The sequence below is a fragment of the Pholcus phalangioides genome, unplaced genomic scaffold, assembly GCF_987345545.1.
Source record: "Pholcus phalangioides strain wild (caught in Gottingen) unplaced genomic scaffold, Ppha-v1.0 ptg000017l_1, whole genome shotgun sequence".
Taxonomy (NCBI): domain Eukaryota; kingdom Metazoa; phylum Arthropoda; class Arachnida; order Araneae; family Pholcidae; genus Pholcus; species Pholcus phalangioides.
Window position 1 is genome coordinate 55,000,877 of NW_028301610.1, and position 18,454 is coordinate 55,019,330.

Sequence of the window (18,454 nt, forward strand, 5' to 3'; positions counted from 1 at the left end):
TTTGCATATCATTGCATCACTCTGTAAGAACTGTATTGCATCACTCTGTAAGAACTGTATTGCATCACTCTGTAAGAACTGTATTGCATCACTCTGTAAGAACTGTATTGCATCACTCTGTAAGAACTGTATTGCATCACTCTGTAAGAACTGTATTGCATCACTCTGTAAGAACTGTATTGCATCACTCTGTAAGAACTGTATTGCATCACTCTGTAAGAACTGTATTGCATCACTCTGTAAGAACTGTATTGCATCACTCTGTAAGAACTGTATTGCATCACTCTGTAAGAACTGTATTGCATCACTCTGTAAGAACTGTAGCGCATCATTCTCTGTTAGAATTTACTACCCCTGGGGGTAGTAAATTCTAACACAACTGACATGTTTAAAAAAATACAATAAACATGTTGGGGTGAATCGAGAAGCTATCCATACTTAGAATATGACAACCATAAATATATTTTATGGGCATTGTATAATATTTTATCATGTATATATATATATATATATATAACATGCATTATAAAAAAGCAACTGACTTAAAACCAAATTTATTTGAAACATTTCAAAAGTCAGAGTATAGCACCAAAAGGCAGCTTTATACACATAACTAGAAATTATAAAATTAGAGGACGAAAAATAAAAATAAATTGGGAGAAATTGAAATGAAATAAAATGGAAATATGGAACAATGAGGAGGTCGTTCTCAAGGGGGAACTCCCCACATTACTCCAAACAGAATTTTCAGAAATTCAATAATTAAGAGAATTGAAACATCCGACTTTGAAAATTTATTTACTAATAACCCTCATGAAAACATCTTAAAGACTTGTGAGAGTTTATATGTAAAATACAAGAACATTATTCACTTGGAGAAAACTCTTGGAATAATCTAGTAAAATTTTGCATCTTTTGAGAATTACTTATATAATGACATCGATATATTTAAACAGATTAAGGGTATACCCATGTGCACTTGTTTTTCTAGTGCTTTTGCAAATATTTTTTTACATTTCTACGAAACTAATATTTTTAATGAACATAAAGTCATGGGTTTTAGATATATCGATGATCTCATAATTTTTAATTTTGAAAATTTTCTGGAATTAAGCTGTGATATTTACCCTACGGACTTGACACTCAAGAGAACCAATCATGACCCCCATCTACGGATTTCTAGATCTTAAAATTTGCTTGACTAATAACATAGCCTTTGTTGGAATCTTTGATAAAAGAAAAGAATTAAAATATAAAGAGTCAATTTTCTCTCTAATTTCAATTCTAATATTAGTATTAGAATTTTGAAAAATATATTCTTTGGACAACTATCAAGAATTAAAAAAACTTGTAATAATGCAAAGGATTTTTTAAAAGCATTTTCTGAATTTTTAAATGCCTTGAGTGGCAACGGTTGTCTGTCTTCTTTTATGGATTTTAAACTTTACCCATGCTTTTCAACTTGTTAGCTCACGCCATGTGGTTTGCTGGTGACATTGGTAATAAAAAGTCGAATTTTTGGTAGGTTTTATACTTTATTTTATTCTTTAAATTTTATATTTTCAACTTTTAAACACACTTTTGTGTAAATGCATATTTAATATTGTGCTACTCATGTGATTTTTCATGTTTTTGGTTATAATTTTGTATTTTCTCATATTTGACTTCCAAAGCTTGTTTATCGCAAAACTGTCTGGGGAACTGATGGTAAATCTATGCCTATTTTGGCCTACCAATATTAGAAAGATTTTTGATGTTTGGAGCAATGTGACCCCTTGAGAACGACCTCCTCTCATTGTTCCATAATATTTCCATTTTATTTCAATTTCTCCCAATTTATTTTTATTTTTCGTCTTCTCTCATTTTATCTCTAATTATATATATATTGTTTCTAGTTTTTTGTGATTGCATTTTCAATTGGGTTGCTATATTTTATAAATGTATCTCATCCATATTTGTTATTGGCATCTTTTCTCAGTCACCACATTGGGTATTTTGCCTGTTGTGGATTTGTATAAGAAAATATTTTTTGATTGTAAATAAAATCAGTTATTTGCCTATAGCGGGCAGACTCTTGAAAGGATGGCATACAAAGATTTAATACAGGCATCCTTCACTTTATGTAGTCTCACTTCATGCGATTTCACTATAACAGTTTTGAAAAGTTAATTTTAAAAATTTCAACCTGAAAACTTTGTCCTGGTGTTTCATTTTAATACTGAAAATAGGCTTTCAAATTAAAGATTTGGTACAATTAAAATGACAGAATCTGTCAAATTTATAATACAAGGGGTGATCAAATGAAAAGGTACGAAACAACGTAAAAACGTAACAGTTAAATATTGCATATTCCACCATGGGAGAACGTAGCGAGACATCTCGGGATGTGATTGGAGTCTCTGACTGGGATCGGAGCATGCGCGGGCGCCCGCATGCGCAGGAGAGAGCAGAGGCTCTTATCAAAAGCGCCGTCCAAATGATGCGGCAGTCCGTATGAGGACAAGATGGCATTCGTGTTGCAAAATTCGACGATTGAGGAGCAGTGAGGTGTTATCCGATTTCTGACAGCGGAAGGTGAGAAACCGGCAGCTATTCATCGCCGGATGGTGACAGTTTACGGGGAGAAATGTGTCTCTGACAAGTCTGTCAGAAAATGGAGTGCCCGTTTTCGTGCAGGCCGTGAGAGAGTGGGTGATGACCCGAGACCAGGCCAGGCAAACACTGTCATCACGAGCGATCTCATCGACAAGGTGGACGACCTAGTGAGAAGTGATCAGCGTGTCACATTGCGAACGTTGGCGGTGAAGGTAGATGTCAGCTATGGAACCGTGTGGACAATTGTTCACGACAGGTTGCGATATCGGAAGGTGTGTGCCGCTTGGGTTCCGAAGCAGCTCATCGACCAGCAAAAGGAACTGCGTATGGGGCTAGCACTGCAACATCTGTTTCGGTATCAGGAAGACCCCGCTTTCATGGAGCGGATCGCCACAGGTGATGAGACCTGGTGCCATCACTACGAGCCAGAGACAAAGCGGGACAGCATGCAGTGGAAGCATGCTGCGTCGTCACCTCCCCCTAAAAAGTTCAAAGCCGTGCCGTCAGCAGGCAAGGTGTTGCTCACCGTCTTTTTCGACATTCAAGGTCCGCTACTTGTGGAATTCCTCAAGCACAGAAAAACCATTAACTCTGATGTGTACTGTGAGACACTCCGACGCCTACGCAGGTCCATCAAGAACAAAAGACCGGGGCTGCTCACGAAGGGTGTGGTTCTGCTCCATGATAACGCGCGTCCACACGTCTCCAAAGTCACACACATGGAACTGGCCAAGTTCAAGTGGGAGCCGTTGGACCATCCGCCCTACAGTCCGGACATGTCGCCCTGCGATTTCCATGTGTTTGGTCCACTGAAGAAGCACCTGAAAGGGAAGCGCTTCAACTCGGACGACGTACTCAAGGACGCTGTGAAGGACTGGGTCTCGTCACGGCCACAGGAATTCTGGGAACAAGGAATCCTGCGGCTTGTTCATCAGTCGGAACGTTGTGCTCAGGCCTATGGTGTATATTTTGGATAAAGTCTACATTTGTACCCACCGTGTCGTTTCGTAACTTTTCATTTGATCACCCCTTATATAAATCAGGTGTGGCCACCCTTTTTATAAACCGTGCCACAATCAGGATTATTTTTGATGTGCATGCCACTCTATGAATTTTAACATGCGTCCCATTTTTACAGGACACAAGCATTCTCTCAGTTCTTAAAAAATATTGTTCTCAGCTCTCCTCTTATTTTTGTAAAAATTTTCAGTTTGTCACTCTTGTGAGCTCTAAATTGTTTTTATTTTTGAGTCATAGATTCGATTAACATAATGCAGATTGTGTATGTTCATCTTAACCAAACCATATTGGGCATAGACACAGGAACCTGAGGAAACTTAATGCAATGCAGATTGTGTATACAACAGATAGGGAAAACTGGCTGAGTGAGGAGATATCAATGTTTCAGGAAAGGAAAATTCATCTCTGCTCTCACGGGGACTCAAACCCTGGTCTCTCATTTGCTGGACAAGTGCTCTACCAGCTAAGCTATGAAGACAGATAGAATTTCCTCTCCTTTTAGTGTATGTATATGCTGAATGGCCCTGTGCAATGGATGGTGGCAACATTCTGCTAATAGCTCACAGATGATATCAGGGCCACCAGATGGTGGTATATGACAAAAGACCTCTCTCCCCCTTGTTAATACAAGCGCCATTCAGCATATACATACGCTCCAAGGGGAGGAAATTCTGTCTTCATAGCTTAGCTGGTAGAGCACTCGTTCAGCAAATGAGAGACCAGGGTTCGAGTCCCCATGAAGGCAGAGATGAATTTTTCCTTTCCTAAAACATCAATATCTCCTCACTCAGCTAGTTTTCCATATCTGTTGTATTAACAAGGGTGAGTGACATTTTTTGTGAAATAGCTTGTGTATGTACATATAGTAGTAGAAATTCATCTTACCTACACCATTTTGGGCATAGACACAGGAACTTGGACTCGGGCGCTTGTCTCACCTCCCTAATAAACTCTGTAAGAGGGCTTTAGTCTCCCCCCCCCCCCCAAGAGTAAATGGATATACAATATAAGTCCCCCATGTGGATTATCCTGAATCTCATACATATGGGACATCCAACGACTACACCCAGAGATGAAAAACCAAACAGAAACGCATTGAATAAAGTAAGTCATCACTTTGTTATATTTTTAAAAGTGCCTACAATACTAAATATAGGTTAAGCAGCCTACAACAAGATCATCATTCATAAGGAAAGGATTGTTTAAAAGTTGGAGAGAATTTTAGTGTTTGAACAACATTCGCATACCACTCAATACCATGGCATGCCACTTGTGACACGCATGCTGCGGGTTGGCCACTGCCTGATATAGATAATGCATTGACAATGCTGTCTAAATCATAATCTAAAATAATGGCCCTAATGAAGCCACAAAAGAGGAATATTCAGAATTCTGCAGCTTTGATACTAGAGTTTTTATAAAGAGATAATGAGAATGCTGTTTATCAGCTGAATCTCAACTGTTTCATTAAAAAATATTATTGGCCTATCATATCGAGCTCGTCTGGAAAGAAAACACACACACATTAGAATAAAGTAGTGAAGACAGAAGTAAAAAGTATTAATTAAATTCATGAATGCATCCTAAATGTATCCACAATTTCTGACTAAAAAAAGAATTTTGGCTTGAAGGGGGGGACAAAGTCTTGTCTCAGAACAAAAAAAAAAATACATGATTTAACAATTTGATACCTGTTTTATGGCAAAAAAAAAACTGTGTTGTTCTGTTTCCATGTGTTCTGTTTGGTTAAACAGTACAGATAGTCATTCTATTTACAACCAGGATATTTTTCAGATATACAGTAGAACCCTGATTATCTGAACTAATGGTGGAAAAGGTGAACACACGTAATGGAAAAACACAATTAAACCACTGAGAGTAAAAAATGTGATTTAAAACAACAAAATCGGAAAAAAAATATTTATATATTTTACTTGTTTAAAATGACTACCCACTATATACAAATACAAATACAACGCCACAACAGGCAAATTGCCCAACGAGGTGGCTGACTTAAGAACATCATGGATCCCCGAGCCATGTTTTGGAGGCCCTACCTACCACACATGTACCCCGCCCACATCCCCCTACCCCGCGGAACCCCCAACGAATCGGTACATGCGGGAATGTGCGTGTACGTGTAGTGAAACCTGACGTGAAGTTTTTTGTTTCTCTGTAATGCTTGTTATGTGTAGTGCTGCCATCTGCCACCAGTTTTTCTAACTATGAGTGAAGTGTTATGATTGAATGATTTATCGTTATAGGACTGTTGCTCTCTGTGGCGAGACTTTTTAACGGGGAGATCGGCTCGCATTAGTGCCTTGAAGTTGGGAACCACAGAAAACCAACTTCAGCCGACCACCACTGTGGGGTTCGAACCCGGATCCTCGTATCGCGAGTCCATCACTATAACCACTCGACCACCACAGCGGCCAACTGGCCGTATCTACAGTATTTATATTAGCTATGTCAAAGAATATAATAAGAAATTAAACTTATTGAATGATAGCCACACTACTAATATACTGAGTTTCATTGATAGCAGAAATACAGTAGAACCTTGATTATTCAGGCTAATAGGGGGAAGGTGATCACAGATAACAGAAAAACATGGTTATCCTTTTCCTGTCAGCCATTCTGCATAATTACAAAATGGATTATGAGAATGAGAGAAACAAGGAAAAGCACTAGTCAAGACAACGAGCCATGCAGTAATGTGTTCCTTATCTTTCAGTGGTAAAAAAAAAAAGAAAAACAATACACTTTGACTAACTTCCCGGCATTTCTGATAATTGGCTGTAAATCTTCAAGTCGCGATTGCCCCAAGACAATGTCAGTTCATATGTGTACATATGGGAGCTGCCATTTCAATGCGTTGACACATAGAAGTTCAGCTCTGAAAAAGATGGGAGTGTGGTTCTGTAAAAAAACTAAGAAATCTAGTTCTATGAAATGAAAATGTTTGTTTTCATCACAAACCTTTACAAAATCTTACATAGCCAATAAAGAAAACCAACAACATTGATGGATAAAAGCTGATCATGAAATTAAAATTTTTGTAGCACAATTAATCTGCTTCCCAGTTAATCAGTGCATGGATAATCATGGTTCTACTGTGGTTATCAATTGGCTATTGTTATTAGAAACCCTGAGTTCTGATGTGATTATTACATTGTCACGCTAATATTGAGATTATTGTACATTGTACATCAAGTGGCATGCACTGTATATTTAAAATGTCAGTTTGATACCTGTGAAAATAAATTATATCGAAATTTAACTGAAATGCAACTACAATGCATCAGTGATGACAATTCACCAAGGATAAACTCATGCAACCGTAAAACGAACTAAACTAACAAGCCCCATGTGCTTTAGAACTTGCCAAGTAGTAGAAAAATTTCAACCTTGGAATATTCAATGAAAGTTCAACATCTACCAAGCAAAATGCTGGTCACAAGGGAAACCAATAAAATCTCGTCTCTTTGGGTATGTCAAAAACACACACGCGTCATCAGATAACGCTGATCCTCGGCAAGTCAGTCCTATCGTGCTACGAATCTCTCCCTTTTCTGGAAACAAAACATAAGATTATCCCTTTCACATCCTGGCATCACAAATGCGTAGGTTGCTTTTTCTCACTGCAGAATTTTTTTCCTTTGACCTTAGGAATTGCGCCTTGACTTGAAGGATTGTGCAAGTTTTGAATTACAGATATGGTGAGTATGAACTTTGGCGAGCTTTCATCAGAGGGCAGTACTTTAAGTTCGACTTGGAAGGTATTTTAAGATGGCTTCCAGGAGAAAGTGTCTCTGGGAAAAGCATGATTTATAACATAAAATTTAGCAATATATTCTGGAAAAAAATTTTATGTGAAGATAAATATAACCTGCATCATATTTTTGTTTGTTTGTTTTGTGTGTGTGTGTGTGTGTGGCTGAAAATGTTTTTAACAAAGTGAATTATTAAGGAAACAGTTTCCCTTTATATCTTTCTTGGGCTGATAAAAAGCTGTCTATCTCTCTCTACAGTGAATTTTCTTCACAAAAAAAGGAAAAAATTAAAAAATAAATATTTGCCAATATTTATGTTTTTAAAGCATTTATTTTGGTATCAAAACTGCAAAAACATTTTTAAAGTTCCAAAAATGAATGCTTGGGTCTGAGAGGTTTATGTTTCCTCAGGTTTAATCAGCGTTCATTATGTCAGGCATCACACATAAGATGAAACAAAATTTACTAGTTTAGTTGCATCAGTTGACTCAGACACTCTTAGTTACGTAAGCAATTTACTATATCAGCTCCTTAACACAAACAAAATATGAAGCTTTGCAAGATTGACTCATAATCAAGCTCACAGACTCTGAAAAAGTTGGGAGATAAAAAAATTACTCAGTGACTTACAATTAGGGGATAAAAAAACATTTTTGCTGCGGCCGATGTGGAAATTGGCAAAGTTCACTTAAACAATGATTTCGTGCAAGATCTTTGGCTACAAAGATCACTGCCTGAAATTCCAACCATCAAGAGAGGAATTAGTCAACTTAGCTGACAAAATTCATGAGGTATTGGCAGAACATTTGGTTTACTTAGTAAATGGGACAGAATAAGAACTTGACCACTTTATTGTCACCTAATTTTATTTCCTTACAAAAAAAAATAAAAAACTTGCAAGTAGAGCAACTGTTTAGGAAAAGAAACCAATCTCATTTCATAGAAAATAAATGTCACTGGTCTCGCACCAGGAACTACAGTAATTCAACTCAATTTCATCAGTGGTGACGGCTGAGATGATGCAAATCTTAAGCAATGATGGACAATTGTTTAAGATTTGTTTCCTCAAAGAATTTTGTAATGATGAAGAACTAGATACTACAACACTTTAACATTAGAGCTACTGGAGCTGTCTTTTTCACAGCTATTGCTATCACGATACTGCTGTAAATGTTTATATATTTTAAATTAAACCAAGTGCCATAAGAACTAGGATTGCTTGTTTTGAAATATTGTCATATGAGGGTTTTTAGGAAAACTGGAGCCCCTAGGGCCCCAACCCCATAAAAAATTTATGTTCATATTTTTTGGAATTTACATTGAATATTATTCATTTATTTCAAAATTTCAGAATGTTAGTTGCTCCACGACAACTAAGTGACACCCCCTCCATCCCATAAGGCAAAACAATAAAGGGTTACTAGGGTTGCCAGACTTTTTGTATATAAGGAATTCGATAGAATGCACACGGGGAAAAGGGCATGTGCATTGCTTTGTATGTTCATGAATTAGTGAGAACACGCTTCACAAAAATTCTTGGGGATAGGTGACCTGAATCTTTAGGGTTCCACCACTTATGCTCCGCCCTCATCGCAGCTGGAGCAGTCAAGAGATTTTACATTTGAAGCTAATACTTAATTTACTAGCAGAAAGAACGTAAGATAGATGGATGGCTTTTTCTCAGCCTAAGATATCAAGGAAACATTTATTTTCTGGATATTATGCTGAGGTGAACTCTGAAAGAAAAGTCATCTGTCTCCGCCGATGACTTTTCTTTCTGAGTATGGTGTAGATGGTAGCATGCTTGCCCGGTATACAAGAGGGCCTGGGTTTGGGTCTCGGCAGAGACAGATGACTTTTCTTTCCAAGTTCACCTTAGCATAATATCCAGAAAATAAATGTTTCCTTATGTTTACAATTTCATCATTTTTCATATAATTGTATAATGATGTCACAATAATTGTGTTATATACATGTAAAAACAAACTATTTGAATGCATTCTATTGCCTTTTAGAAATTATAGTCCATATTGTTTTTATTAAACACTCTGTATGTTTGCTTATACCTGAAATGTAACGAAGCATGGGCAATTCTATACTCTATTTTCAGAAAAAATAAATAACAGTTTTATTTCCTAAGAAATGTATAGTGTATTTAAAATCTGGATAAAAAACAAACTTTCCAAGTGAGGTCAATATTACTGCTGGGTAGTTCTAGTGTTAAGGGGGTTAGTCCACTCTTATCTGAATGAGTTTTTAGAATTTTTTTTTGTACAATTTATTCTAGAAAAACAAACCTCTTTCATTAGGCAATATTTACTTTTGAGTTCAGTAAAACTAGGGTTACCAGATTGGAAAACTGAAAAAAAAATTATGCCCGAGCATGCATTCTTGATAAGTCATTTTTCCAAATTTTCCACAACAGATCGCACTTACATACTGACAAAAACCACCATCACAATTTTTCTCAACTAAAACATAGCCGCTAAAAAGAAAAAAAAGGGAACAAATACAACAATTTGTCTCTCTTTCCTTAAAATGAATTTTTCCCACCCTCTGGTCAGTTTTATTGCTTTGCCTGGAGCCTGAAAAAAGGTTCTTTGACCAACAACCTTGTCTTTTTTCACATTTATTAGCATTTGTGAAAATTTTCATACCCTTGTTAAGCTTTACCATCAGGAAGTTTTTTCTTTCTTTCAGGAGTGTAATTTTTTTTTGCCATAGAAGAATCAACATTGAGTGTTATTTGCATTTTATTTTCCTTATTTCTCAGTGGCAGAAGTAACATCCCTCCCCTACTTCATCACATGGAAATTAGCTGTTGGTGGGCAAGCGATGGTATTTTCAAAATGGATGTTTGTTGTCTTCTTACAGAGATGTTTTTTGGACAGTCTTTTTTATATTTTCATATTATCTTGGGGCAAGATGAGCCATGGCTAGGAGACTCTGCATAGAGGCAACTAGGGTTCTTGTATTCTCGAAATTTTTTGATGGCGATTCATCAAAGCCTTTAAACATGCTTGAAAAAAACCCATAAAACATGCTCATATCAATGAAGAGATATATGTTTTGGTGTGAAAAAAAAAAAATTTCCTTGGAAAAAAAAAAAAAAAGAAAACAATTATGGAAACCTGAAAAGAATGACAAAAACACAAACTTTCTGAAACATAGGAGGATGCTTGAAAGGACATAAAAAAGGAAGACATTGGGTAACCCTAAGTAAACCTATTGCCCAGATGTCAGGGACTGATTTTTACAAGGGCTAGTGGAGCACTTACCTGAGGCCTGGAAATTTAAACAAAATATATTCTCGACTATATACTACTACTAAATCAGACATGCACCTCGTCCACATTTCACTGCAGAACTTCTAACAAATTGGTACATGTTGGAATGTGTGTGTACATATAGTGAACCTTACGTGAAGTTTGTTTCTGTGTAATGCTTGTTATGTGTAGTGCTGCCATCTGCAATCAATTTTTTTAACCTATGAGTTTTTTTCTCAACTCGTAGTGAGTGAAGTGTAATGAATGAATAATTATATCATTGTAGGCCTGTTGCTCTCTGCTGCAAGACTTTTTAACAGAGAGATCAGCTCGCATTTGTGCCTCAAAGTTGGGAACTGCACAAAAGAGCTGTTAGAAAAAATAGAAAAAAAGAGAGCTGATAAAGAAGCCTTAAGAAATGAGGTGGAACACATGGTAAAAGATGTGTAGGTATTTTCAAAATCTCAGATTTCCTCATAGAACCTGGACCACCTTAAAGCATATTCTGGGGCATTGTGTCCATTGGGGGATCTACATGATGAGATTTGGGGTACTATGATTTTTGAGACTATGTAAATATAGATAAAGCTAAGCATAGCACAGAGCCCCAAATCATAACTTTGATTGAAGGCAGGGCCCGATGTTTACATGAGCCCTGAACAAAGCAACAAAGCAGAAATGCCAGAAATTAAAGGCCTCCCTGTGTAGGTTGGTGACATTTCAGACTGATGAAAAAACAGATGTACACTCGAACTTGGTTAATTCACAGCTCAATGGGACAAGGAGACAGCAAAACAAATTGGAATTATCCAATCCATCAATATAAGATAACTATACTTTCACAAATGATCAAAAACTCTTGACAATTATACAAATGTACTGAATGCTATCACTTTCCATGCCAGTTTGCTAGTTGTAGCAACTAGCGTTTGTATAAAATGTAGAACGATCACAAAAACTACAGGTACTCTTTTTATAAATTTGTCTTCTTTTGGATACTCTTAAACATTGCACAAAATCTTTGAGTTTACTTGAAGAATAAAATATGAGATTTTTGAACTTTCGTAGTCTCTGTGAGTGTTGGAATAAGGATCTCTGTTGCTTTCTTAGATTTGTTTTTGTCATCTTCATGACAATATTTAATATATATATATATGACTGAGTTCTCTACTTCTTCACCAATGTCTGCATCTGTGAGTCAACCCCAAGTTTTCTTCTAGAGGTGAATGAGCATTTCAACCTTGTTTGAACATGGATAAAAAATTTAATGAACTACGTTTGATATTCCAAAATAAACAAACAATAATCCTAGAGAGATATGAATCTCTAACATATTTTACCAGATAATAAACTGCTATTTCAGCACTCTAGCTTTTGACGATTGCTACACACTAAAACTTTATTTCCAAGGAACAGTATCATTTGCATCTGCAGGCATTGGTAGATGTAATGAAGCCATCCACGGTCTGGTAAAACACTAGCTGTAGCGATTAGAAAAAAGCCTGTGTTTCAAACTAGTAACAAAACTGTTGCTCTGTAGAGCCAAAACAAAAAGTTCAAATTTTATTGATTGTAACTTTTTAATTTAGGCTACATTTTATAATTCAGAAAAAAAACAGTAAACCATGGAATAAAGAAAAGGATGACTGAAAATTAGCCAGGAATTCAGAGAGAGACATTTCGCAAATGACATATCTGAATCAAACTTTGAATTATCCAAAACATTACAAAAAAATTTGAATTATACTGGTAATTTTGACATTGAATAGGAAACTAAAAGGGAATTACTGAAATTTGAATTATCCAGAAGTTCAAATTAGCCACGTTCACCTGTAATTTCGCGAATATGTGTAAATCATACAAATATAGACAGAAGCGGATGCAGGCTCCTCGAACAGGGACAAATCATAGAGGGTGTGTCTAATGAATGAGTCTAAGGGGAAAACTCACCTCCACCCTCTCAACTATGCCAATATAAACTTTTTTATTGAATGGGGGAGGGGGGGGGCAATTGTCATCCTCTGTATCCGCATATGTATTTAGAACCACAATATACAGTAAAACCTCGTTAAGTCGTCACCCTAATAAGTTGTCACTCCGGTTAAGTCGTCATTTTTCTTCAGGCCCTTCCACCTCTCATAGACAACAATGTTAATAAACCCTCGTTTACTCGTCGCTAATTTCAGTTAACTCGTCACTATGAAAAAATTTGAGAAAGTGGAACAGACTATTTTTATGGCTCCTATTAAAAAAAGAGCTTAACAGCATTGCCATATGCTTAAAAGTCATCATAAAATCCTATATACCCAAACGAAACAGTTTAAGTAACGAAAGTTACGCTGGGGAAGTTCATTTGCCAACTAAGGTTTTTGGAACGTTGGGGGACTGTTCAAGCTAGATCTCATTTCTGCATGAGCTCTACTGGAGAAACCACGAGACACCCAGGCTCTGTCGCAAGAAGCAACGTAAGCACTTCGGCCCCCCAGGGCATCTCTGGCAAAACCAAAATTCATTTATGCGTCAAAGATTACACATAGTGCAAGGAAATCAAAAATTATGTAAATCGAAGAATCAAATTAATCAAGTCAAAGTGCAACAGGCACGGATAGTAAATAATCATAGAAAGCATGGGCTCCACTAATTTAGGGCTTGCAATTTAAACAAAATATCTTTGTTGAAAAAAATTAGACATTCTTTCCGAAGTTGAGGTCTGTTTACTTTTCACTGCCCAGGGCCCCTCCACCAAGTCAAAAGTGTTTGAGATTACTTTTTAGTTGTATCCTGAACTACTGATGAAGAATTAAAAAATTAAAATTAAATTTGATGTATATGTGTGTAAAATTAATGTGCAATAGAGAGTTCTATTATGAAGAAAAGCTACCTATTCTAACAGTTGCTCTGTTAGTCTAAATTAAAAATTACTGGTATAAATCAAAGTGTACAGTACATTTTACCACAATAATTTAAGTAGTAAGAGACAAAAAGGTAAAAAATTGCTATTTTTTCTTTCGCGATCTATAAATTTTATTAATATTGTTATTTTGATTCATACTTTATTAAATTTCATATTACTTTAAATTTATATGATTTTCACAACATTGCACATTGAAACTGACGGCACTCTGCTTAAGTCATCACAATTTTTTGATAACTTGAGGTGACGACTCATCACGGTTTTACTGTATATGGAATCTCAGAAATATCTATGGGAGGAATGGCAAAAATGGTTCCAATCCTCCTACAAATGACTGTGAGGTAACTCGTTGAAGAACATGTGAAATTCAGAGCTGTCTAAAGAATATTGTGAACCCCCCCCCCCTCATGTAATTTCCAGAGGCTCTTATGTGGCTGAATCTATCAGCCTAACAGTTAACATATTTACCATCGAAAGTCAGGTGCATCAGAGTGGCCCTCTGATATTATAAAACATCAGCATCTTTTTATTAAATTTATTGTTGGACCGCTAAATACACTGAAATGCTGATTGAATGCATATAGATGGAGATGAAGATTACAAGGAAGAAAATTCATCACTGCCCCCACAGGGACTCGAACCCCGGTCTCTTGCTTGCCGGACGAGTGCTCTACCATCTAAGCTATGGAAGCAGATAGAATATTTCAACCTTGGAGCGTATATATATATATATATATATATGTTGAAAGGCACCATACATGGACGACGTCAACAATCAACTAATAGCTTGTGAATGACATAGGCCAACCAGATGGCCACATGCATACAGAAATGTCCTCTCCACTTGTCAATACAAGATTCATTGAGAGACTGGTTATTTGTGGAGATGAAGATTACATTGCTATTTGCTACTACAATAAAATCTGCATGCCATGCAGTACTGTCTTTAAACGATCTGTATATTGACTGAAAAAATGTGCCCAATTTTCAGGTTGGTGCTATGCACCCAGTTTGGAAAGCTCCATGAACAATATGCAAACTGCATGTGTTCAGTAATGAGCAACATTTGTTTTCATTTAATTCATCATATAGGAGCTTCCAAAATTTCAGATTTACATACGGCTCACCCCCCATCCCCCCATTGAGATTTGCACAGAAAAAATGTTTCTTCCTTGTAATCTTCATCTCCACAAATAACCAGTCTTTCAATGAATCTTGTGCTGATTGAATGTTCATTGAAAGTTCGAGTTCAAACATTAAGTTTACATGCTTGAAAAATTGCAGTGCAATTCTTCAAATACTTTACTAGAAATTTGACAATGTCTAAAACCAAAGGGTTCACTGAATTTCAGCTATATGGTGTAAAAATAAAGATGTCAAATTTAGAATCATAAAAGAAACCAATATATAACATACGAGGAATGGCTGCAGCAAATCGTTCTGTGTCTTCCATCAAACGCTGCCTAATTTCATGCCGTCCTATATTTGGAGGTCCAATAAGTACAACTGGTCGTTTACTATTGGCATGTGGGTAATACAGTGCAACTTCTTCATATGTTAAAACAGTCTCACCATCTACGTCTGAAATAAATATAAAAAATGTAATGATGAAACTACAAAAAATTTTATATGGCAAGTGGTTAACTGAAGTATTCAGTTAACCCCTTGTGATTGTCCCTTCATGCTAGAAGCACGAACGTGCAAAATTTTTCTTCTTTTTTTTATCAGCTTGTTGGATACCTTATTTTGCTATCTAAGTCATGCCTGAAACATGAATGTGTATCCCTATTGAAACAGATGTTACAAAAAATTTTAGGAAAATAATTTTCATAGAGTAATACGAGTAGAGTGAGCATTCAAACATCATTTCCCAAATTCTTTTTTCTAAAAGGACAGTGCACATTTGTGCTTCTAGCATAAGGGGGGATGATATATCAATTTCCTTCATGGAAATAAAAAATTAAAACAAATTAAAAAACATTCAATGTAATTTATATGCATTGCATCATGCAAATTACATCAATCTTGACTACAGAAAAAATATTAGCAATCTTCATTAATAATGTTTTTTCTTTATGCTTTTTATACACACACACCAGGGCCGGAAAAAGTGGGGCAACAATTTTAGTCCCGGGCAGCAATTTTAGGTAGGAACAAACAACACTGTTATAAAATTATTGAATTTTAAGTTGTGGGGCTAGCAAAAATCCTAGTTACAGCCCTGATACACACTATTTTGCAAGAAAATATATTCACTTAGAAAGAATTATTTTTCAATCAGTTAAAATTTTTTAACACAAAAAGTGAATTTTCAGAGACTAAGAATGATCAAAACACACTGCAGCAAAAATTGCTAGAATATCATGAGAGATTTTTACTATGCATACTGTCACATCAGGTTACACCTTGCGACTCTCTATAACCACAGATGGATTGGACACACCACCTTGATAGGTGTTAATTTGTCCTTCCTGAGCAATTCTCAATTAGAGGTGTATCATGTTCAGTTTTAAATCATGTGCGTCTCTCTTGCCCCAAATGATGGCTGTATAAGGATGGATATGAGGTGTATATCAAGGTATGGAGAAGACAAAGGAAATCCACTCAACAAGCCAATATGTTTGTTGTTTTACATGAAAAAAAAAAGACAAAAAATACTTGAGTTGCTATCCTAGACCAGCTATAGGCAAGAAGTTACTGAGGCAGCTCTCTTGTATTAATTTCATGGTAAAATTCAGAGTATCTACCATGTACACAAAGGAGAATTCGGTGACTTTTTTGTGCCCACTGCCGTAACCCTCAAAAACTGAGATGGCCTGCGCACCTCTTTCGCTATCGTTCGTGACGTCAGCAACAGAAGATCCACTATTGTCCAGTGTACAGAACCAGTTGTACACTTGACATTGGCATGTGATGGTGATGCTCGTGGCCACGTGTCTCGATTTAATTTCATTATAAAAGATCATTCAAATCATTTTTATAGTTTAATGATAATTTTAAATTAAGGATGCTGACCCCATGCTGCGTTCCACGATGTAATGGAAATTATAAAAGTGGGCCCTCAGTTAAAGTTTATAGTTTCCCCTGCAACGATGATGTGAGAGCAAAATGGACGAAAGCTATCAACAGAAAAGATTTTACGCTAACAAAATATAGCAAGGTAAGATTCTCCAATTCATTATTTTGTGTGTGCTTGAATTATTATTTCCTAAATATAATACCAAATATTTATAATATTGCACCAAATAATTATATGCACAGTATAGTTATCCTAATTCTGAAATTTTCAAGTTTTCCTGCTAAGAAATGAGTTGCTATTCAATGGTTAATAATTTTTTCACACATGATATTACAATAATTAGACAGTTTTGTGTGTTGGCTGAGTCGTGAGCTACTAATTATGATTTATTAATCAAGCATGTTATGCTTTTAAGGCGACACAGGACATGCGATAAATACATCATGTAATTAAAAATTCCTGTTTAGGAAATAGGAAACATAGTTCATGAGATATTGTGCTCACAGCGACAAAAATTGAGAAAAATGCGTTTAAAGATTGAAGTATGAATTTTGATTTAATTATTTTTTCTCGAGCCATACGGATTCATGGGAATAGCCTCAATGTTCAATAATATAATCAGTTTTTAACATTGCCATCGTGTTTCCATACTTTAATTTAGCATTTTAATGTTTTGAGATGCCTGCCACTTCAAACGCTCAACACACAGCAAGTTGAGAAAAGCCACAGATTAAAGAACTAATGAGGCAAAAATTCACTTGAATTTATTTTGCAGTCTGTATTATTTTACCATTTAATGTGTTCTGTGAGTAATATTTGAAATTTATTATCAACTAACCCAAGAAAACTGACAAGAAATTAGTTGACATAGTCAAGGACTCATTGATTTGTGAATTTGTGGTAAAAAAATTCTCAGTGTGTGTGTGTGAGGTTTTTCTTCATATAAGTAGTGGCGGCATTAGCATGAATAGATTTTGTAACTTTTTGATAGAAGAGACATGATTACAGTTTATTTTGGAAGACAAAGTGTGCAAAAGTTTGTGGACGAGAAAGTTTTCGAAAACTATCAACAACAAATCTCATTGCATTGACATGCAAGTGCATGACATTTCAATTTACCTAATATTATTTACGAGAGATTGCTTCTATAGTTTTTCTAATTTATCTTGTATTGTAGGTTTGTGAAAGGCATTTTCTTGAGCAAGACTTCCAGTTCTATGCTGAGGCTTTTGATGAGAAAAAAAATGTCTCCATAAGAGTCAAGCTGGAAAGACCACATTTGAGGGCTGGAGTTATACCATCACAGTTTCCAAATCAGCCATCCTATTTATCAAAGCCTTCGTCATCAAGAAGGGTGAGTCCAGAGTCAAAGAGACAGAAGATAAAGAAAGCACACTTCTTTGCTGCCCTTGAAGAAAGCCTTCGACAGAAGGATGAACTGGAAAAACTCAAGCAATTTACATCACTCTCAGAATTTGCAAACAAAATTGAATTTCTGGACACTGTATACTGGACAGTCATCAACAGAGGTAATGAAATTCTATTGTGCCACATTGTCGATGCACCTGCTCTAACAATTCAGAGTTCTATAGTAATTTCTAATGGTCTCAACATCACTCTGTACTGTAACAACATCAAACTGGAAAAACTTGGCAACTGGCAGTTTCCACTAAAGGTTTCGAATACTGATGAAGTAAATAACATTTTGAGTTTCATGAAAAATCTTGATTCACCTGATCATGTTTTTGATGCAGTTGATCTAGTAATATCAATTTTAAGTTCTGGTGCATTTCACACTTTCAATGAGAGTTGTATATCTTTTATGAAAGAGCAATTGTCATTGCTTATAGCCCCTCCTAACTCTAAA

The 18,454-nt window shown here is 36.0% G+C and overlaps 1 protein-coding gene across 1 annotated transcript in view; it reads right to left on the bottom strand.

Annotated features, from left to right (window-relative positions):
- The window catches only part of sdt (MAGUK p55 family member stardust), a 150,341-nt gene that overhangs the window by 14,533 nt on the left and 117,354 nt on the right, over nt 1-18,454 (bottom strand). The window contains exon 14 of the mRNA XM_089246404.1: nt 14,985-15,149. Within this exon, the coding sequence (XP_089102530.1) occupies nt 14,985-15,149 (165 nt within the window). The remainder of the gene's footprint in view (nt 1-14,984; nt 15,150-18,454) is intronic.